At 35.1% G+C, this 23,623-nt stretch overlaps 1 protein-coding gene across 1 annotated transcript in view; it reads left to right on the forward strand.

Moving 5' to 3' along the window:
* The window catches only part of SLC12A5 (solute carrier family 12 member 5), a 1,753,644-nt gene that overhangs the window by 1,675,592 nt on the left and 54,429 nt on the right, over nt 1-23,623 (forward strand). Inside the window, exon 23 of the mRNA XM_044090243.1 lies at nt 13,064-13,248. Within this exon, the coding sequence (XP_043946178.1) occupies nt 13,064-13,248 (185 nt within the window). The remainder of the gene's footprint in view (nt 1-13,063; nt 13,249-23,623) is intronic.

A 23,623-nucleotide genomic window follows, 5' to 3' on the forward strand; every position in this document is an offset into this window, starting at 1 on the left:
CTGGTCATAGAGGGGCATTAAGATACGCTTGCCATCCCAGTGCAGGGAGGAAGGACATACACAAAGACGGAGTGTGCCTGTGAACTACTTCCCATGTATTATTTTTGTAACTGGTCATAGAGGGGCATTAAGATACGCTTGCCATCCCAGTGCAGGGAGGAAGGACATACACAAAGACGGAGTGTGCCTGAATGCAGATTGTATAAAAAAGGGACACTTTTGGATAGAATGTCAAGAGCAAACAAGTTAATAATGAAAAAGAAGGGGAAAGGGAAGTAAACATACATTTAGGACATCAACAGCCTGGGAGAGAGGGTGAACTAGTTGAAGAAGAAGATGTAGAAGAAGAACAAAATATGGAGGGGAAATGAGGAGGGAGAAATAGAGACTAATCAGATGAAGGGATTGATGCTAATATATTTTTGAAGTTCTAGCCAGTGTGAAAAAAATCAGTTTCTGAGGATCGAGGATTATTTGTACATGAACCCAGGAAAAATATTCAGTTGAGGAAAGAGTAAAAATAAGAAAATGAAAAACTTAAAAATATTTTCCCTAAACTTAAAAAGAAGGAAAAGCAACAACTTTAGAGTACTTTCAGTAAATGTGAGCAGTATTATTAACACTGTAAGAAGAATAGGGATACTGGAATGATGTGGTAAGTGTAATGTAGATATTATTATGTTAGCAGATGTAAGATTCCTGGCAAGTGAAGAAAGACTGCAAACAGAAAAAAATTGTGAGGTGAAAATATAATATGGAACTTAAGAAGTGAATGTTGCTCTAAAAAGGCTGTGTTGTGCAAATATCAGTGAAAATGCTAGATGTAACTTAGTAATGATGGGAAGGTTAATTGTTGTGGATATGGGTTGGAGAGAACATGTTTATAGAATTATTAAATTATATGCATATATAACTAGCAAGGAAAGAAGAATCTGTTTCCTGAAATATTAGGCTGTGTAGTGGTTAACATGAAAATTATAGTTGTGGGAGACTTTAATTGTGATTTAAGGGGAACATTTAATAAGAAAGGGAAAGATGTAAAAAATACAAGAAGTGATAAAATGTGGTAAATTAACTGTGTTGAACAAAAGTCAATGGGCTTATAGAAGGGGGAACTTGGATCTGAAAATGATTATTTTGTATTATCGGAAGATTTGGGGATAGCAGATGATGATAGAGTTATGACAGATTTTTCAGATAATTTAACAATATGGATGGAGGTGATGGAAGAAAGGGAGTATATTAAAATAGAAAAGAGAATAAAAAGATTGAGAGATTATAAGATGAAACTGGAGAGTGGAAGGATTGCTGTTATGGAAGGATCGTATAACCATGAAAGACTGGTATAAAAACTAGTCTGAATGGTGAATTGAATTTAAAAAGAAATATAAAAAGTGTTTTATTTTTCAATGACAAGATGTAAGAATGAAAGAGAAAGTGAAGTATGGGAAAATACATAGAAATGTATTATAACATTTAGAAAATAATACAAGAGATTATTATGATGTGGAAAAAAAGAAATATATAAAATAAATCAAGAAAAAATAAGGTATTACTGTTTAAGCAGAAATATTATTTGCAAAGGAGAAGGGAAGAAGTATCTGCATATTTACGTAAAATAATAAAGGAGGATAGTAGTATAATGAGGGAAAAGAAAAATATAAAAGAAAAGGTAAAAAGAACACAACAGCAAATTATGAGTATTGTGGTATTTCATATACAAAATATGTACAAGATAAGGAAAGTAAGAAGAGTTTGAAAAATAAATTACTATTAGTGAATTGAATGAAGTATGTAGGAAAGTAAAGGCTGATTCAGTAAAAGACCCAGGTGGCATAGTGTATGGGCTATACAAGAAATTAGTGGGTTAACAAAGAGAGCATTTTGTAAATGCAGAGAATGAATGGTTGAAAGAAGGATTTGCTTATAAATAGTTGTGTAAAGGAATATTAAAATGTATATGGAAGAAAGATGAGAAGAATGAAATAAAAATTGGAGACCCATCACACTAAATAACACAGATCATAATTTTTATGAGAATAATACAGAGAACAATGGAAGGAAGGATGAGGGATATTATAGAAGAAAGTATATACAGTGTGGTATAAAAGGGAAGGGATGTCAAGAATTGTTATTGGTTACGAGAGCAATTGTGGATGATATAAGTAAAAAGAGGGATGTGAAGTTTATGGTATGTGATATTAGTAAGGCATTTGATACAGTAGGACATGATGCTTTGTAAGATGTCGTGGAGAAGTATGGAATAGGTAATAGAATCAAGAGAGCGCATATGCCAGCATATCAAAATAATACAATGAGAGTGCTAGTGAATGGGTGACTGAGTAAAGAAATATGCATGAAGTGTGGTATAAAAGAAGGATGTCCCATGAGTGGAATATTGTTTCTACTGATAATGAATGCAATAGTGAGTGAAGTAACTTTTAAAATGCAAGATGTTAGATAAGTGATGCAAAAGGAGATGGTGATTTCAGTAATTCTGAATTATGCAGATGATATAGTTGTATTTGAATGAGGAATGTGTTGGTTTGTCTGAATGGATGTTTAAAGAAATTGTGAATAACCTTGAATAAAGATAAAAGCAGTGGTTGGTGATCTGTTGAAATTTTGGAATGTGCATTTTTCAGTGAATGAGGTGTCTTTGCTAGGGATAAAATGTGGGAAAATGTAGTTATGATGCAATGGAATGGTTTGAAAAAAGAAATGAAATAAATATATCTTCTTTGGAGGACATATAGATTAACATTCAGGAAAAAGGTTTATCTGGTGAATTCTATAGTAATGGGGAAAATTTATATGTCAAATGTTTATATGATCCCACAAAGATATGAAAAGGAAATTGTGCAACTGGTGTTCTCTTTCATATGGAGTTCAACATTAAACCTAGTGAAAAGAGGTGCATGGTATATTAGTGAAGATGGAGGAGGATTGAGGTTACTAAATCCATTTGTTTATTCTGCTTCTTTAAACTTGTATAGAGTATTAAAGTAGATAAAGAGTGAGAATGAGACATTAATCGTGAGAATGTTTAAATATTATTACAAAAAGTTCTGGGAGATGATAATAAGAAAAGGTAAAAAAGAATATGTAAATGAAGAAATTAAAAATTATCAGGAAAAAACTAACATGGAAAATAAAAGCTGATAATATAAAGTAGAATAATGTAATTATTATTATATAAATCCATGTGAAAATTTACCAAAAGACATGACTAAAGTTACAAAGAACTGGTATGCCTACATAGTAGAGTGTCAGGATTTGCTATGGAAACTGTAAATAAATAAGTTAAATAATAATAAGTTAAGTAATAATAAGTAAAAGGGAATGTGCTGTATAAAAAGAAAGCTAAATGAGTGTATTTATTTTTCGGGAGGAAGAGACAACAGAACATGTTTTTTGAAAAGTAAAAGAGTGGTGAAACTCCGGAAAAAGTTATGAGAAGAGAAATAATTTGATAATATTAATATCATAAGCAACAGAGATATGAAAATGATTACATAGTGATATTATAAGAACAAGAAGAAAGAATATGTAAGAAGGGTAGATAGTTTATTTTATGTAATATGGCTTATTTGAAATGAAAGACTAAATGCCATTGTTTTTAATGGAAATGTATTTTGGCAGATATATTGCAAAAAATTAGATTATGGTTGTGGAAGAAGGAGTGGGGTTAATTATGGAAGAATGACAATGAGGGTGTTATAAGAAAAATGATAAATAATGAAAAAATAGAAATGTGTATATATGTGTCTGTAAATATGTACATTCTGTAAATATGCAAACAATGTGTTTTTGTGTTGTGTAAAATAAAGGAACCCTACTCTTTGGAAGAGAGGAAGTGAAGCATTTTCTAGAGCTGCTAGTTGGCACTAGAGGGCTGCTACTGCAGTTCAGGGAATTTCAAGATGGAGTAGAGTGCAGAAGAGATGGAGAGAGGAGCTGGAGAAAACTTACTGAAGGATGGAGAAGGAGATGAAATAACTGTTACAGAACTGGGAATTGAAGGACTGGAGACACAGGTACTGGTAGATTTGGTGAACAGGCAAAGCCAAAGGAAGAGAGGAAGTACAATGGCATGACATGGTGGAGAGATTATTACTGGTGGAAGGAACTGAGAGGCTGGAAACAGAATCAACAACTGGTGAACAGAAAACAATGGAGGTATTTTCAACTGATAGAGTAGCCAGTTTTAAGGGTTTTCCTCTGCAACAGGTTTTTTGTTACAAGAAAGAAGTTATGCGGGTACAACAATGAAAGGAAGAATTGAAGAAGGAAATGAGAGGGGAGAAAGGCTTGCAATTTCTCAACAGCCACAGATAAGATGACCGGTGGTAAGAATAAAGAGTAAAAATGACAACAGTGTGCACAGGGATGACATTATTGTCTGGCAAGTGTCTTAGAGGCTTAAAGAGCTGTTGATAAGCTGTTTCCTGTGGTCCAGTGGTGCAAGGTTTGATTCCCTCAGCTTCCAATGCCTAACTGTGTGACTTTGAGCAAGTCACTTAATCAGACACTGCTCCCGTGTTGAGTCTGAAAAAAGTCCATGGAGACTGGTGATCTATGCTGGAAAACAAATTCAATAAGACAAAAAATAAGGATAATATAATGTTGCCACTATGCTTTCATATTATTAAACAACACTCATTCATTTTTGGAGCTGCAAAATGTTGTGAAGAACTTGCTAGAAAAAAAATTTGTCTGAGACTTAAAAAAGAAATACAGTACCATGGAAAGATTATTTACTTGAGACTTGGAGCTACAACTAAAAAGGAATATAAATGTGAAATTTAGGGCTTCAAATATGGATAAGATGAAATAAAACTGCTTTTCATTTCACTATCTGGCATGAAAGTTTGAAAAAGAATGAAAAAGAAAAGTATTGACTAGAGGTTGTGAAGTGTGTGTAACAATGATTGTTAAGGACAGGAAAATTCAGCATTTTTCAGATACAGTAATTATGAATGATGACACTTTTTGTTAGTACTGGAGCCAACTTAAAGATCATAATTTCTGTGGAGATGAAAATCATTTTGTACAAAACTGCAACAAACAAAGGTATGACAAATGAGAATGTACAGATAGCAAAAAACTGTAAGCTTATTTGTAGAAAATGTAAAGAATTTGGACACTTCTAGACTGACTGCACCATATTAAAAAAAGAAGATAAAGAGGAAATCTCAGAAGAAAGGCAGATGGTAGAAAATATTACCACTGAAATTATTGAAAGAGAAGATGATACGGGGAGGGGAATACTGAAGAAAGGTTAAACAATGAAGCAGTAGTTAAAGAAGAAATAACAGTTCAACATGAGGTTGATAATATACAGGAAGAGAATGGATCAGCTATTTTAGAAAATAAAGAAGAAGAAGAGGGAGAAATTGAGACATGAGAAGAATAAGAACAAGATAGTAAAAAATCAAAATAATAAAAGAGGTAATATGGATAAAGAGATTAACTGAAGAGTTTATAAATGTGGAAGAAATTATAAGAACAAAGAAATATTATAGAAAACTCATATGACAATGAGACATTTTTATAAAAATTGGACATGTTGGTGGGTAATATATGAATATAAAAATACATTTAGAAGTGGAAAATTAGTTAAATTAATTATAAAGAATTTTTATGGAATTGTGACAAAGAGGTAGAACAAGGAAGTAACTAAGAAGGGAAATAAAACAGATGTATGAAAAGAATAGAGAAAAAGTAAAAAGATGATGTTATATAGACAAATGTTTTTTTTCTGAAAGGAAGGAAATAGGAGTGCTGTCTTGTTTATGAGAATAACTAAAAATGAGAGAAGGGTTAGTATAAGACGGCAAAGGAGACATGAAACACAAACAAGAAAATATTATGGAGGTGATAGAGAATTTTGTAGAGAAAATGTATGACAAAGAGAAAATGATTGGGAAAAAAGAAAGGGGGATGGAAAATATCTTAAAAAGTAAAGAATTTGTTACCTCAATCCCTATGCTACATACACTGATACATTTATTCAGACTGAATGGACTAATTAAATACAATAAAAGTTGCCAGTATAATTCATTTTCTTCTAACAATGTTTCATAGTCAGCAATCCTTATAAACTGAACAGCATTTATCATGGTGAAAAGAATTGTTTTCTAAGGAGAGCAAATCAGTGTTTTCTTATGCAAAGTGTTGCTATTACCTTATTTCATATACCATATAAATGCTCATAACTCTCTTTTCTCAATCTTTTTTGGTCTTTCTTATGTAAAAAACTTTCATGCCAGAACACTGTGCTAAGCATTTTACTGTATGCTATAACAAGTAAAATGTTTTTGATAGCAAATATTCTGTCTAAATGTACAAAGGATATGAGTGGATCTTCATTACTTAATCAACAATATGAATAGCAGACATATTTGTATATACAAACTGGTTATCAAGAACTCTGCTCTGATTCAGTGGTTTAATTGCACTCTAGTAACTGTTTTAGACAAGATGCCATTTTACTTACAAATCTAGGCTTATTACCAGCTACTTTAAGTAAATCTTCATTGCCCATTGCAATCGTGCAAGTTCCTTCAGTTATATCAGCATTACTGTTGCTGTCAGTTGTGTGAGTACCTACCATAGCAGACTTCAGATCTATATGCTAAATCCTGTCTGTACTACATACTGTTTGATCACCACCTTATAAAATGGGTTTGTAACTGCTGATCTCACCACTTCCTTCATGTTAACAAAAACTACTTAACCATGAGCCAAACATATATCTCTTCATGCTAAAAGTTCTACCTGAAAATCCTGTTGTCATATTAGGCAAGAAAGTCTTGCTATCAGATTCTTCACAACATTTTTGTAATGTATGTGGGATGACAGATACTAGCATGTAAGTAATTTATAACTGTGTCCTTGTGATAAACCCCAGATGTATACTTGCCTGTTAAACTTATTTACTAGTTATTTGCTTTTGTTGACCTGGAGAGTCTGGGCAAGACCCTTTTTCAGTGGAGGCTTGAGGAGAAAAGCTCAACATTACTTTACATATGTTAAAGGCATTAGAAAATCAAAAAAAAAAAAACATGTTACACACATAGATAGGACCAAGAGTGCAAGATTTCCACATTGGACTTAGTGTTACATATATACTGCTGATGGCACCCCTGATCCACTTCCCACTTCACATTACCCAAGCTATGCTTTTGTTTAATTGTATAGCTAAACTGTATACTGTCATTAGAAGCTTTAAATGCAAATTTAAAAAAAAAATCTGTTATGTCATTTAACTGCTTAACAAATTACTCAAAACTTCATGTGTCTTGTCACATAAAAATAGGGGATGTAATGTAATGACCAGAAACTTTAACATGAGAAAAGTAGGTTGTCGTGTATAAAATGTGATTATCCCATTAAGCTAAAACTCAGTTTTCAAAAAACTGGAACAAAAACTGTGCCCATTGCAGAATCAGAAGTTAACTGATAATCACTGTTGTAAATCCCCCCCCAAAAATGACAACTCCAATAATCCAGAAATTACATTAATATCAGGATGAAAAAAAAACAGTATTTCCTACCAAAAGGCATCTTACCGGTTTCACTCCTAAATGCTATGAATATACAAGCAAGGAAATATACACACAAGTTTGGTAAAAATCAAACAGAAGCAATTACTTCATTATTGACGTGTGGTTAAAAAAATCCCATGAATCTTTTATAAAAGATTTTATTTTAAGAAGTAGGGGCTTTAGTTTGCTGTCCAAATACATAGCGATGGGATCTGTTTTTGAGCCTGAAGAACACACTGAAAACCTAAAAGAAAGATGGGAATAGCCATTGTGAATTTCTGGGATTCCAAAGAGATCCTCAGTTTTTAAATACTGTACTTTAAAAACGTATGTAAAAATGTAAAAAAAAATTGAAATTGAGCTTTTAAGCAGAAATCCATGAATACATCTATATATGTGCTTATAGACAATGTTATCACCAAACATGGTAACATTTCTATAACTTATCTCATCAGTCATTTTCAAATTCATACCATTTACATAGACTAATATCTTAAAACCCTATCTCCTCCTTTGTCTGTCTGCATAAATCTTATGAACATTACATTTCATATGCTGTAATATGCATTAGTGGTAGTAGTTTTTTACAGGTTTACTTAACAAGTCCCTAATATCATTTGCACAGTATGTTTCAAAACAGATCTAGTATTCAGTAAAGGGGGACTGAACACACTCTTTCTATGTCATTCACTACCTGATAAATTTATTCCTAAAAATGCAATATTATTTAAAATCTATTTTAAATCCAGTTTTCTTCTAAATGATTTGAGTTAATTTAATGATTTACACCAACAGTGTGTGGGGGTCATTTGAGTAACAGCATATACATATATATATATATATATATATATATATATATATATATATATATATATATATATATAAAGTGTTACTGCCCCTTTGGGGATATTTTAGATACAAGTACTTAGATTTCATACTGGATCCTACCCTTAACTTTCAATACCATACAGGTAATGCTGTTAGCAAAGTGCTTTAAGCATTTTAAACCCTGCTATAAAATCTCACATATTCTTTCACCACTTAGTAGGGCAGCAATAGCTAAAAATTAATGTTCTTCCCAAACTAGAGCACTAACTTCCAGTAATATCTACATATCCTACAGATAGGTTACAAATCACAGAAAATAATATTTGTCACTAGCTGTGCTGTTGAATATTTACTTCCAGCTATCTTTAATAATGAGATGCTGCAGGTTTTGTGTTTGTCACATATGTTTTTCCTGAAATTCAGAATTAAATGTAGAAATATTTAGTTGCCATTTAAATAGATGTTGGGGTCACAACTCTTCTAGCTGAAAAACTAATCGGACAGTGATATGCAAATGGCTCTTGGCCATTTGACATGAACTAAATTATCATGCATTTTACACATACTGTGTCACTTAAATGTACTTAAAATATACTAGGGTACTCAAGACCACTTAGCCTGATGGATCCAACAAATGAAGTAATATTGCTATTGTCTTGTTTTTCATCTTCATAAAAATAATGATAAGGTTTCAGAGTAAAGTTTTACTGCTGGGAAACATGATGCATCTGAGATTTGTTGATGTCAAGTAATGCATTCTAACAAGTACAGACTTGGCAGTCACTCTGTTGAAGTAAAGCAAGGTAAATAAAGTTACAGTGACCAAAAACTGTCATCTGAATTTCCTTTCAAAATTATTTAAACACATCAGAGATTGTTTCTCCTTAGTTTCTACAATTTAAAGATGTCTTATCCCAGTAAATGATGCATATAGTGTTGGCAAGAAACACTGATGACTGCTGCATTGTGGTGAAATGTTTCATACCTAACCAATATATGGGCAACCTTTCCGGGTAGCATTTTTTGAATCTACTACAAATACTCTAGTCCCAAGCACTCTAACACCATTGTCCATTGCCTTGAAGCTGGAGCCTTGAGTATCTTGTAGCTCATATCGGCTGCCACTCACAGTTGAACCTGAATATTAGGGTGGGCAAGCCACTGAGGAGGGAGTGAGAGGAGGTGGGATTAGAGATAACTGAAGGAGAATTTTAGATTTAGGAAGAAGGAGGGGGGACTTAGAGTCAGGGAGTGGCAGAAGAGTTTTAGGATTATGAGTGAAAATTTCAGTGCACCAACAAGGCATGCCACAAACAAAATAAAAACGCTATTCTTTAATGAATTAAAACATAAACTCCCATAAAACAATGGCCATACAAACAACGAAAAGTGCTTTCAGCTATTAGCCTTCTTCAGTTCGTATAAGTCTTTGTATTGAAAATGTTGCATTAAAGTGTGTCTCCTCCAGTCAACATACAGGTTCCTTGCACACCTCCTATTGAAGCCAGTCATAATGTAATACAGGGACAAGCCCCTATTTATTTATTTAACAAACAGGTGCCTATTTTTTAACACAGGTTTTAATGGAACCATTGCATTTAAACTTGGTGATTTGTGGGCTTTTAAGTTCATAATCCATTTTACTTCTTTTGTTTCTGTTATTAACCCTTCTATGGCTCTGTGGAGTGAGTTCTAAAACTTGAAAAAGAAATGTGTGTGTAGGAAAATTTTTAACATGACTCACTAAGCTGTTTTGTGTGTTTAGATGTACTATATCACGTAAATGTCTAAGAATACGGTCTTTAAACCGTTTATCCGTTTTGCCTACATAGAAGGCAAAACACTGTTGACAGGTGGAAATATAAACCAAATGTTGGTTATTGCATATTGCAGATAACCAGAAGTGGTAATATTTTCCTGTGGTTGGATGTTTGAAGCTCGAGGCTTGATTAATATATGGATAAGCTTTACATCTTCCACATTTCTTTGTTCCTGAATTATTTTCCATAGGTTTAGACATGAAACCATCCTTACTGCCAAGTAGTCGTTTCAGATGCTTCCTGTTTTTGAATGTAAATCCTGGTTGATCACCCACCAGTTCTTTTATCTTTTCATCTTCCATTAATGTGGGCCAATACTTTTTAACTACTTCGCATATTTGTGTACTGTCTGTACTATAAGTAAGAGTACATTGTAGATGTTGAGTTGACGTTCCAGTTCTATTTATTTGTACTACTTCAGATGTTGATTCATTATAGTAAGGACTCCCTTTGGTATTCCTTAAGGTGTTTAAATCCACAGGCATATTCAGGTCCTTCTCTTTATAGCCACGTCTCTGTAAATGTCCTTTCAACAAATCACATTCTTTCCTGAAGGCTTCTTCCTCTGTACATAACCTGGAAATACGCATTGCTTGGTTGCCCATTATATTTTTATAAATATGTCTTGGATGCATACTTTGTCGATATAAATAATGGTTCCTCCAAGTATCTTTATAATGTAATTCTGTACATAGGCCTTGTTCTTGAGAATACTTCAATTTCACATCCAAAAATTCAATTTCCTTGTCAGAATGCTTAACTGTAAACCTAAGGAAATCCGTTGATGAATGCAAATAATCGACAAATGACTTTAGTTCATTTTCCTCTCCAGTCCACAGAATCAGTATATCATCAACAAATCGTCCGTAATATAAAAGGTATCTCAACCATGGATTACTGGAATGTATTACTTTTTGTTGTATTCTCAAGAACAAGGCCTATGTACAGAATTACATTGTAAAGATACTTGGAGGAACCATTATTTACATCGAAAAAGTATGCATCCAAGACATATTTATAAAAATATAATGGGCAACCAAGCAATGAGTATTTCCAGGTTATGTACAGAGAAAGAAACATTCAGAAAAGAATGTGATTTGTTGAAAGGACATTTACAGAGACGTGGCTATAAAGAGAAGGACCTGAATATGCCTGTGGATTTAAACACCTTAAGGAATACCAAAGGGAGTCCTTACTATAATGAATCAACATCTGAAGTAGTACAAATAAATAGAACTGGAACGTCAACTCAGCATCTACAATGAACTCTTACTTATAGTACAGACAGTACACAGATATGCGAAGTAGTTAAAAAGTATTGGCCCACATTAATGGAAGATGAAAAGATAAAAGAACTGGTGGGTGATCAACCAAGATTTACATTCAAAAACAGGAAGAATCTGAAACGACTACTCTGCAGTAAGGATGGTTTCATGTCTAAATCTATGGAAAATAATTCAGGAACAAAGAAATGTGGAAGATGTAAAGCTTGTCCATATATTAATCAAGCCTCGAGCTTCAAACATCCAACTACAGGAAAATATTACCACTTCTGGTTATCTGCGACATGCAATAGCCAATATTTGGTTTATATTGCCACCTGTCAACAGTGTTTTGCCTTCTATGTAGGCAAAATGGATAAATGGTTTAAAGACCATATTCTTAGACATTTACGTGATATAGTACATCTAAACACACAAAACAGCTTAGCGGGTCATGTTAACAATTTTCCTATATGCACATTTCTTTTTCAAATTTTAGAACTCACTCCACAGAGCCATAGAGGGGTGACATAAAAAAACTAACAGAAACTAAAGAAGTAAAATGGATTATGAACTTAAAAGCCCACAAATCACTAGGTTTAAATGCAATGGTTCCATTAAAACCTACGTTAAAAAATAGGTGCCTGTTTGTTAAATAGACAAATAGGGGCTTGTCCCTGTATTACATGATGATTGGCTTCAATAGGAGGTGTGCAAGTAACCTGTATGTTGATTGGGGCAGACACACTTTAATTCAACATTTTCAATACAAAGACTTATACAAACTGAAAAAGGCTAATAGCTGAAAGTGCTTTTCGTTATTTGTATGGCCATTGTTTTATGGGAGTTTATGTTTTAATTCATTAAAGAATAGCGTTTTTATTTTGTTTGTGGCGTGCCTTGTTGGTGCACTGAGATTTTCACTCATTTACTTTACGTTTTTATCAGATCACCTTTAGCAAAAAAGGGACTTTTTCTCTTGGAGTTTTAGGATTAGGGAGCAGGAAGGAAGTTTTTTGGTTTAGGGAGCAGGAGGGGAGTTTTAGTTAGTTAGTTTAGTTAGTTAGCAGGAAGGGAATTTTAGGTTTATGAAACAGGAAGTAAGTTTTAAAGTTGGGGAGTAGGAAGGAAGTCTTAAGTTTAGGGAGCAAGAGGGAGGTTTTAGAGTTAGAGAGATGTTGCAGAAATTAGGTAAAGGGAGGCAGGTTGGAGTAAAGGAGCAGAGACAAGTTATGAACATGGTGGGAGTTTTATGGTTAAAGTTAGGACCCTGGTAAACCTATACAATTTTATAGGGTCGGGTATTGGAAGGGCTAAGAAGTTATGGATGATTAAACTAGTAGGAATTGTTATCAGGCTATTGGGAGTTAGAGCACTTGCCTTTTCAAGAAGATGCATCAAGAAAGTATGTTAAAAGTTACTAACATAGCAGCACTTATATATTTGTTCCAAATACATTTTTTTGAATATAGTAAACTTGTATGGCCAGATTTTTAGGATGACTACATCTCTGTTTTTTTTAATATTATGAGTTGTTTGCAGATTTTCTTTCATTCATTTTACCTGACTGTTTTACCATGCTGTACCCGTGCATGTTTTCCAGGTTCAGCTAATCCATGACAAGAATGCCACACTCTTGTCACCCAGTTCTCTGTCACCAGGTGATGAAATCCAATCAGATCAGGTGCATCTAACTTGGACTAAGGATAGACAGCTAGCTGCAGAAAAAGCCAAAGCAAAAGCGTCAATCACACCAGAGGGAATCAAGGACTTTTTCAATATGAAACCGTAAGTCACATCTTCTTACATTCTTTTTAGCCAGAAATGAGTACTGGTGTCCATAGGAATTATTGCTGTCAGGTTTCATTAGTTAATTCCACTCCTGATTTCCTTACTAGTCAGTATGACTAGGTACTGCAGATATATAGTAATGTCTTTGAGCAAATGTCTTGTTGTACATAATAATTACTAGGTACTTCTGCACAGTGGATTTTTATTAATTTGTCTTAATTATCATGACTCTGTCATTTATTTATTTATTTATTTCACATTTGATAAACAGGTAGGTGCATTTGTCAAGGGGACCTATTCAGGCATGACCCCAAGCAATATTAAAAAATCTTTACGATTTAATAGTTAACTAAAAGCATATCGCAAATAAAGTAATTTGGTAGAGAGCAGTGATAAAAGAATAGTTCAGAGCACAGTTTAAGTTACACAGAGTTCCCAGTAGTGTACATTAAGATATCAAAACAGATGCAATATTAAGTAAAAAGTGTTCCTAAGCTGTTTGCAGATATAGACAAAAGTAATGTGATATTTATCCAGTCGGGTGTTCTGTTTATTAATAAAATGTTTTAAGTGAGATATTACATGCAGCTTCATGATTACATAATTACAGCACCGACTCTGACGTCTATCATTTCCATATTAACTCATTCATCATGAGGATAAGTCTCATCCCATGTCACCTCAGTAACACAGTTGTAGTATACATTGTGGTCTAACTATGATGTATATCCTATTCAAGTTCCTAAGACTGGGCTTGGGTTTCAGAAGGATATTCCTCGTACCCTTGTGCTAAACTACTAAGGTACCACTGATTGTCACATTTCTGACCAATGGTACATTTTCATAAACCCAGGTATTCTATTAAGTCAGGTCTTTTTCTCCAACCAGCTTGTGTTTCATTCTGTTGTTGATAAACTGTGTCTGTTTGACTATGTGACAATGTTTTACCCCTACACTTCCTGGATATGCTTCCTTAGTTCATGTATCCCACAATAATCTCTCACCCATAATGCTGCAGTACAACATCTTTAGGCTTCATACCACCACTAAGCTTTGTGCATGTCTTGTTGGGTGAACATTTTCTGCATATGGGGTAAGCATACCGTCAGTTTCTGAGTCACATTAGGTCTTACTGTTGTTTGATTCTAGCCACTCCTGTGTTAGAAGTTGTAGTACAACATTCAAGACACGGTACAAGAGTAGTACTGCTGCTATCAGGTAAAGGCACTTTGGATTGTGACATTGCAGATAGACATCTTCCAAAATGTCCTCTGCTACTGGTTATATGTCATTATGACATGCACATCTCTGAGGGAGCTTTAAATTGATAGCTGATAGATAAACAGGAACCAATGTGAAATAACAAGAGGCTGGATGAGAGGGAGAAATGTACTGGTATATAGCACTATGTAGAACTATAAAATCTACTCACATTTTTTTCTTTCATGCTTACTACAAAACACCCATGTCTTTCCATATCTCTGTATATTATACAGGTGAAACACCATATGTTAAATAGGTTTAAATGTTTTATAGTGTAAAGGTATATGAAGTGATATAAAATTAAATAATTACTGAAGGACACCGCAATCCACTTTAGGAAAAGTGTCTGGCATCTATCTCTCCAGTTCCCATACTTTTTATCTATATGGAACTAATGTCTTATGTCACTTAATATATAATTCATGAATAAATGGTAAGATAATCACTCCTGATACATGTCTCCTGTTGAACCAAAGGTACTTTAAATGACATAGAGTAGCACACAGCAGTGACGTGACTCGGAGGGTGGCCGCGGTGGAAAGAAGGAGACCAATAAATGTCATGTAATAGGACTGTTAGATAACTGACCAATCTCAGTAATGGAATAGCTGTGTTCCTTTGATAGCCATTATACGAATATTGCAACATAGGTGCACCTAACATCATAATTGTGGCTGACCCATATTAATGGGATGTGCCTATCTCTTTCCAACCCAAGAATCACTAATGGTAAAGATTCAAAGTGCACCATATGTTGTTTACGGAAAAGAGAGAGAGAGACCAGAGGGGTATAAAAAATGAACATAGCCAAAATGGGCTTATAAAATATAATCAGGTTCCTGTAATCAAGGGCTGTATCTGTTAGAAAGCCACCTACTCATCTAAAAAAATCCCCATGAGCCTGCCTTCCTTAAAAGTGTAGGACATGTGATTAATAATACATAAAAATATAATAATAATAATAATAATAATAATAGATGTGGTTTGTGTTCTGATAAGAGTACATCTCTGTTGCATAAAAAGACATAAAGTATTTTAGCTGAGTACCTTTCAGTACCAGTACATGTTCTTATCTAACCATGCACCATATCTCTGACTAATTTCAGTACGAGTACATGTTCTTATCTGGCCATGCATCACACCTCTAAGTACCTTTAAGTACCAGTGCATACTCTTATCTTACCATGCACCACACATATGAGTATTTTAGACTATATATAAAATAGACTCTTGGCACATTATTCCAGCTGAAGCAAAAATAGAATTTTAAAACACAGAGAAGAATACCAGTAAGATGACAATGTAGCCACAATGAAAAGGAGGAGAAAGATGGACAATAAACTGTGTTGCTCCAAATGTTCATATTTGAAAGATGATTTTGATCTCTGTAATCTTCATTGTATTTTATTATTTTTAGTTCTAAGACAACCGGTAGATAATAATAGACCTTGGAATATAGTCAGTCTTTTAATGTATTATTCTCCAGAATGGTTAGTTATGTCATCTAGAATGAGGCCTAAGAATACATTGTTAGATACAGATGTTGAATTTTAGTTCTGAGCTTTTGTTACTGCGGTGTTTTAAGACACAGTACTGTATGTTTGACAGGTATACTAAAACACCTCTGTCACCATACATCAGCAAAATGCTTGACTAGCTTGTAGCAAGGACAACCATGCTTTATACATCAATGCACCATATATTGTTTGCTCCAGATAATGCCTTACCCAAATGTGAAACCAGATTTTGTACAACTGATGCATGGCTGCCATTTCAGTTAAATATTTTCATATCAGCTTGAGACACCACAGTTACTCAGTAGATGTCCAAAACATTGTTTGAGATTACTTATATTTTTAATAATAATACCGTATTGGCAGCAGTACCCAGCTGTTTCACAACCCCAAAAAATAAGTTTTTTTTTTACTCACAAAAATAGCCAGTATAGACACCACCTGCTTTATCTACATAGCCAGCATCTGAGCAGATGGAAGCTACTACATTCCAGGTGCTAGCCAGCAGACTTTTTCCCTTTTAGATAAGGTAGTTTGGTTTGCATTAAAATGAATACCCTGACTTCCTTCTCACTATAACCAATCCTCCCAACATCTTTGAGACTGAATCAGTAATGTGAATGCACCGATAATAAATTCTGCTAGTGTCTTCAAACAAATGATGTTGAGGAACTGAAGTAATTAAGTCTGAGAGCTTTACACTGAGGTTACAGAAGTCTGCTGCATTATCATTGCAGAGTCAATTCTATGACCATCTAATGGTGCCTCTTATAAAATAATTATAGTGGTACTATCTTAAATGCACCTTTGACATTCACATGCCTTCATAAATGTCAGTGTCTCATATAGGATGCTTTAGCAGACTTCGGGCTATGATTTAATAATGTGAGTACTTGCATGCAGCTGTAAATCATATCAGTAATCATAAACAAAAGTAACTCTGTGGTAAAATCTTTATGTAGTACATAAATCGTAGCATATGAGAAGTATGTTTGGATTGGTTTCCTATAGCCCCTCATGTATGTACTATATTGTTAAATGCTGGGTAGCTGAGGGTCGTTTTTACAGGAGTGAATCAGAAAGGTATCTTCCACAGGACACAGATGTAGAATACAAGAATTGAGCTACTAATTGCAAAAAAGAAGATAAAGTTACTGACACTGACGCAAGAAGGGAAGTTCTATTATTTGACAAATTGTATGCAACTTCTTGAGGTCTACTTCTCCAATCCCAGCTCCCCAAATAAGCAAGTCCTAGAATTGTTTTATATTATTTGGGTTAACTGCAAGACTGCGGTTGTATGAAACAGTTATGCATACTTTCACTGTGTTTTTCTTTTTCCTGAAGTTATGAAACTGTGGTGTTAGTACATACAATTAAGGGGATTTCAAGGTGAAGCCACACATATTGAAAGGTACTCCTTATCATAATGTCATCCTCAGTTTCAGCAGGTGTGTCTAATAAGACTGACTTGCCCATTTTGATGATGTGGATGTCTCCATTGACTTCTCAAAGTGGATTGATGTAAGAAGACCTTTGCTTTGTGAAATATGTTTGACTGCAAATATGTGATGGCACTGACAGAGCAGGATCTTTGTATTACAAAATGGGTAAGACCCTTACAGTTAGACTTAAGCATCTATCTCTCCAGTTCCCATACTTTTTATCTCTCCATTAAATTCTCTGTATACCTAAAGTCTCTTACATATTGTTTAGGGACAAAAAATGTGGTGAAGCATATTCATTTCAGATGACAGTTATTTCAGTACATCATTTGCAGCATTGGTATGTGGAACTGTCAATGTGACAGGAATCAAAATGGCTGACAGCTTTTTTTTTTACAGCTTGCTGTTTGCCATATCTCACATTTATAACTAGATATAATGTTAGGATTGACAAACTGACCATAAATAAAGTCATATCAGATACCCTATTAAACATCTATCGTCTAACTTTACTAAAGAGATATCTAGTAAAATGACAGTGCAAGTGATACAGATAACTTACCACATAACTAGTTCTTGAAGATATAATGCACTGTTACTATCTATGACATCTTCCTTATTTTATAATGAAAGGATCTATTGTCGAGTTTCACTACCATCCTCTTGAGTCTTACTCCCTCAATAGAACCTACCTACTTACCTGATAAATATTTTCCTGATCTTCATGCATACTAACTCCGATATCACACTAACTCAGAAAAAGTATATTCAGAGGTTGGGGATGTGTATTAGAGTTCATTCAAACACAAATACACAAGCAAGAGTTAAGCCAGACAAAATCAGTATGCAAGCTGCTAGAATGTGACAAAAATTAAGTAGAACCATATGTAAGTTATTATATATTTATTACATACAAGATTTAACTATAAATTACTGTGTCATTCAAATGTATGACTTTTTCAAGAGAAACGAGTATTCAGTCAATTTCAATCCTGTTTTGGAAAGATTATCTTACAATTTCCAATCTTGTTCATGTGGTCACTAGAACTCAGTCTATTATGACATATATTTGCTACTGTCATCTCATGGTATTTCAGAATGTCACCAGAAATCATCATACACTGGGATTATGATGAACTGGATGAATGTCCATCTGGAATGCTAGGAATCGTCAGTGTAGTATTGCTGCAGTCTTTTATCATCATGTTGCTTAATGTAAGGTTCATAGGGCACAACTAATACAGTTGCCATTACTATGTCTGAATAACTGTTATTCAGAGCTTTGCAACTGTTCAGCATTTTCATTAACACACTTTCTCCTTCCTGAAAAACTAAAATGTTTTTTGTTCCTCTATTATAGTATTTCTTTTGAGTTTCTTGCATTTTCAGTTTCTGTACAGTTTCAGTATTATTATTATTATTATTATTATTATTATTATTATTATTATTATTATTTTCGAAGACATGCGTCTGGAGCATTTCTCCCCGGGCCTCCACTGAAAATTGGCTTTGTTCCAAGTTGGACTTTCCCGGTAAACAAATGTTAAATAAAATAAAAAAATAAAATACTATTATTATTAGACTGCACTAACACAAGTGATATATGTAATTTTTATTTTAGTCCATTCTTAATTAATCACTGGTTGTGTGACAACCCAATTTCCTGTAATATAGTATTCCTGTTCTCAAGTAACAACAAATAACATTTCATTGAGGATGACAATTCTGCTTTCCTAAAATGTTTTTTACTATATGATGTTCTTTCTGCCTGACCATTGTTTTGGTGAGAGTAAGGACTGGTCATAATGTCACAAAAGTCCCAGTCTTTCGCAATGTTATGAATGCAGCACTTGTGAGCTGAGGATTGTTATTAAGGAATTGACCCTTCTGGTATTCCATATGTGAAGACAATACCATATATTTTTAGATGAGGTACTTCATGGAACTTACAGTAATAATGAGGTACTGATTAGTACTGACCTTTCTGCTAAAACTTTATCAAGTTTGTGACATGAAATCCTGACATGTCTCAAGGAATCATTTCTTCCCTCGTTTTGATATTTGACTTAAGCACAAAAGTCACAACTACATATCAGCATCTCAGTTTGTTCAGCCATTTTAGATTAAAACAGTATTGTTCTTTCTTGTTTTGTCTTATTTGATTATAGTGATGATTTTATCTGCTTTAAATAGTAACTATTGTATGGGGTATAATTCATTATGGTAAAAAAATAGGCTTAAATAAAGTGAGACATCATATATTTGTCAGAACAATTCATCAGGAACTCCAAGTGCATAATTTCTTCATCTTCATACTGTTTTAGATTCTTTAGTTTGTCTAAAGACATCAACAGTTATGAAGCAATCTCTAATTTTTGCTATAGTAAATCTTGTTTTTCATTGAGGGATGCTGTACTCAAAGTGCCAGCAAATGCATTTTTTTTTGTTCAGACTTGTATGCGCTTTCAAATCATATTTCAGTAAGTTGAGAAATATTCTCTGAAGTCTAGATGGAGCTTTAAACAGAGTTCTTTAGGATACTATATAAAGATTTGTGGTCTGATTCTGCTATTATACTTTTGTGATAATCTTTTGACATCCTTTACCATATACATAATTGTATAATTTTTGGCATATATACATGATTGCTAGCATTTCGTTTTCAGTATGTGGCTATCTCAACTGAGCACCTGTCAAAGGTCTGGAACCTCAAATGTCTCATCTGCCTTTCTTGAAGCAATGCAGCACTAATAGCTATCATCAACTTATGAAGTCATGGGTTGTGTAAAATCATAGAACTGTAATCTTTTCTGACAAAATGTAATAAAAACGGCAATGGAAATTGCCATTGCTGTATGTAAAGTGAGATCTGAAGTTGTTAATTTTCATTCTATCCTCAGCCTATACATTCAGATCCAATCCCCCAAATCCGACTGCCATTACAATAGCTTGTGGCAACCAAAAAACTCTCAAGCTTCTCCCTTACCCACAATGTACCCTTCCTAAGTATCCCAGATCTCATTTGCCACTACTCATGTTAGACATGGTGACCAGTTGCTCTTGAGCAGATAAGTGAAATTATTATTTTTTTCCTTGACTTCTTCTAAATAGTGCTACAAAGTTCTCTTTTTCTACTTAGCCTCTATCCCTTACATAGCGACTATTTTATTTCCAAAATTTCTCTCCTGTTACCCTTCCTTTTCTTCTGTATGAAAGCACCTCGGAATACTATTGTTAGTACTCCCTTTACACCTTGTGTAACCTTTCTTACCATTGTTGGTATTTTTTCCCTTTCTTTTCCATTAGCTATTTAAAAAAAAATCTCTCGTACTTGTGTTTTTTTTTTTCTAAAGTGGAGATATCAGAGAAATATAAGGCTGACTTCAAAAAGCGTGAGAAATGTGGCCGTAAAATGCCATAGTCAGACTCTCATAAACTTTGTGTCTACTGTCTGGGACCCCTTCATCTACAGGAGGATTGTTCTATTTGCCATGCGTTCAACTATAGAGCTTTGGTTGAACACAACAACAAGTTAATCCTTAAAGGTTTACTGCCTTCCACTTTCAGTGAGGCACTATCTGGAGGTCCTTTCTTAGACAAATCAAAAAAGGGCAAATCAGAGTCATCAAGCCCTTCCTCTTCTTCTTCTAAAGATTCTGAAAAGATGAAGAAGAGGCCTATCTTGGTTCTGACTTCTCCATCAGATCCAACACTTAAGAAACAAAAACATTCCGATCCAACTACTCCTTCAGACCCAGAGACCAAGATTCAACACCAGATTGATCTGTCTACTTCTACAGATCCTACTTTGACTAAGACTATGGATTCCTCAGACCCAACATTTTCATATCCAACAATAAAATCAGTGGATTTGACTACCAGCCTACCTAGTTTACCCAGGACTCAATATTCTCCTTCACTGGACCCAGTTCCATTCAGAGTTCCATCTCCCTTTCTGGAAAGGCCAAATTCTCCCTCCGTTATGCCCACTTTTTCTTCTAGGAATTTAACCAAAGAAGACATTGAGAGATTGGTGAAAAAAATCCTCTGGGCACAGAGTATACCAATGGTTCCCTTGGCTCCTACCCACTCGGGTCAGGAATTCCAGATCTACTATTCTTCCTTTGCATCCTCCTCTGACTTCCTTCAAAGTTTCAGAGTTCTTGGATCTGAGTTACCCAGCTCCATCTGCTTCAGATCTGAAGATACCTCTTTCCTCGGATCCAATGTTGGCCCTGAGTTCTCTGGTTCAGTCGGAACCGGAGACCTCTCGGAGTTGTAGTTACCTTGTCTGTTCCGAGATGTTGGAGTCAACTCTGAAGTTTTCAGAGCCATCTTTGCACCTTGGGGCTTCAGCTCAGATTAGTTCAGCTTCAGCTTCTGCCCTGGAGGATTATCCTCAGAGCAAGGGGAGACTAGGATCCTGAGGTATGCCCTCTTGGATCCAGTGCCTGGTCCCTCTCAGGGGAGATCAGCCTTTGAGGTTTTGAAAAGAGCCATGTCTGCTTCAACAACTCAGATGGTTCCTCACCCTTCGGATCTTCATCCCCCACCCTTGTCATCTCTGCATACAGAATCCCAGCTTCTTTCTCCATGGGGACAGCAAGTACCAAAACCCCAGGCTTTCCAGAAGGGTATTCCCACTTTTTCTGATACCTCCCCAGAGCATCCTACTGAGGAAGTTCCTAAGAAGAAGTTGTGCAAGAGGAAGCACTTAGATTCTCCAGAGGAATCTGTGACTGAAGACACAGACTTTGATGAGGGAGAAGGGTTTCCAAGGTCACCTCCTGATGATGTCTCCATTGGAGACATCCTAGAAATTCTAATACAGTGAGGTGACTTGTAAGTCCATCAATCCTTTGTCTGAGGAGTCCATGTACCTGGAGGCATTTGGTACCCACCCATCTACCTCCTGGGTAACTGTCTGCTGATGAGCTCATTGAGTTGATCTCTTGGTGGGCATGGAAGGCCCCCAACACCACTGAACTGATCCCCTGGAGACTGGACAAAATTATTACTGCTCCTGAAGATAAGCAATTTCAGACAAAAGATATGCCTGTGGAAGTCATGGTCATGACAGCGACCACAAAAAAGGAACTAGCTGAAAAAGTTCCTTTATCCATCCCCCCAACAAGGAGTCTCAGGTGATGGATAGATTTGGAAATTATGTCTATTCATCAGTGACCCTCTCTTTATAGTTCTTGAACTACCTGGCACATTTTCATAGGTTACAGAGGGATCTGATTAAAGAGCTTTCAGATACCCTCTCGGGATCCATTTCTGAGGAAATGCAGGCCTCTGTTTTTTCTCAGTTGGCTGCCTTCCAGTCTATTTCTAACTCTTCCATGAGGCTCATTTCTCATGCAGCCGAAGGAACAAGTAGAGCAGCGGGTTCATGCATTTCCATCAGGTGCCATGCCTGGATGCGCTTGTGTGACTTTGTGGAGCCTATCAAGTCATCATTCGTCAATGCTGCTTTTGATGGCATGTAATTATTTGGCCCTAAGTTAAAAGACACATTGTCTATGTGTGAGAAAGATGGGAAGACCCTATCTGCCGTGGGCATATGTTTCTCCACTCCTCAGAAATCCTTCTCCAGGAATACCAATGGTGGAAAAAATGTGGTTCATAAAATCCCAAGGGTCATTTCAAGACACACATGGAAGTAGTTCCCCCAGGGGCAGAGGGGGGAACTCAAATGGTAGACACCACCCTTGTGGCAGAGGAAGCCTGCAAAACCAAGGGTCCAGAGATACTTTCTTTGACAGACCATTCCAGCACTCCTGAATGGAGGCCCAATTGCCCTCCTCTAGACACAATCTGGGGTTGACTATCTCTGCAGCAGAGAGTCTGGCTAGAAATAACATCAGACACATGGGTACAGAGGATCATTTCCAGAGGTTATATTATACCATTTTCACTTACTCCTCCCCAGTGCAGAAAAATGTCTGATGTTCCACCTAGTCAGAGGAAACAAGCAGCTATTCAAGTACAAAAGCTACTAGAAAAAGGTGTCATCTAAGAGGTCCCTCCAGATCAGAGAAAATACAGGGCTTACTCAAAATTCTTTTTACTGCCAAAGAAAACAGGGGACTGGAGACCAGTTTTTCATTTCAGCAACTTGATCAAGTTAGTTCAGTGCAACAAGTT

The sequence above is a fragment of the Protopterus annectens genome, chromosome 12.part0 (assembly GCF_019279795.1).
Source record: "Protopterus annectens isolate FY-2018-M chromosome 12.part0, PAN1.0, whole genome shotgun sequence".
In the NCBI taxonomy this organism is placed as follows: Eukaryota; Metazoa; Chordata; order Ceratodontiformes; family Protopteridae; genus Protopterus; species Protopterus annectens.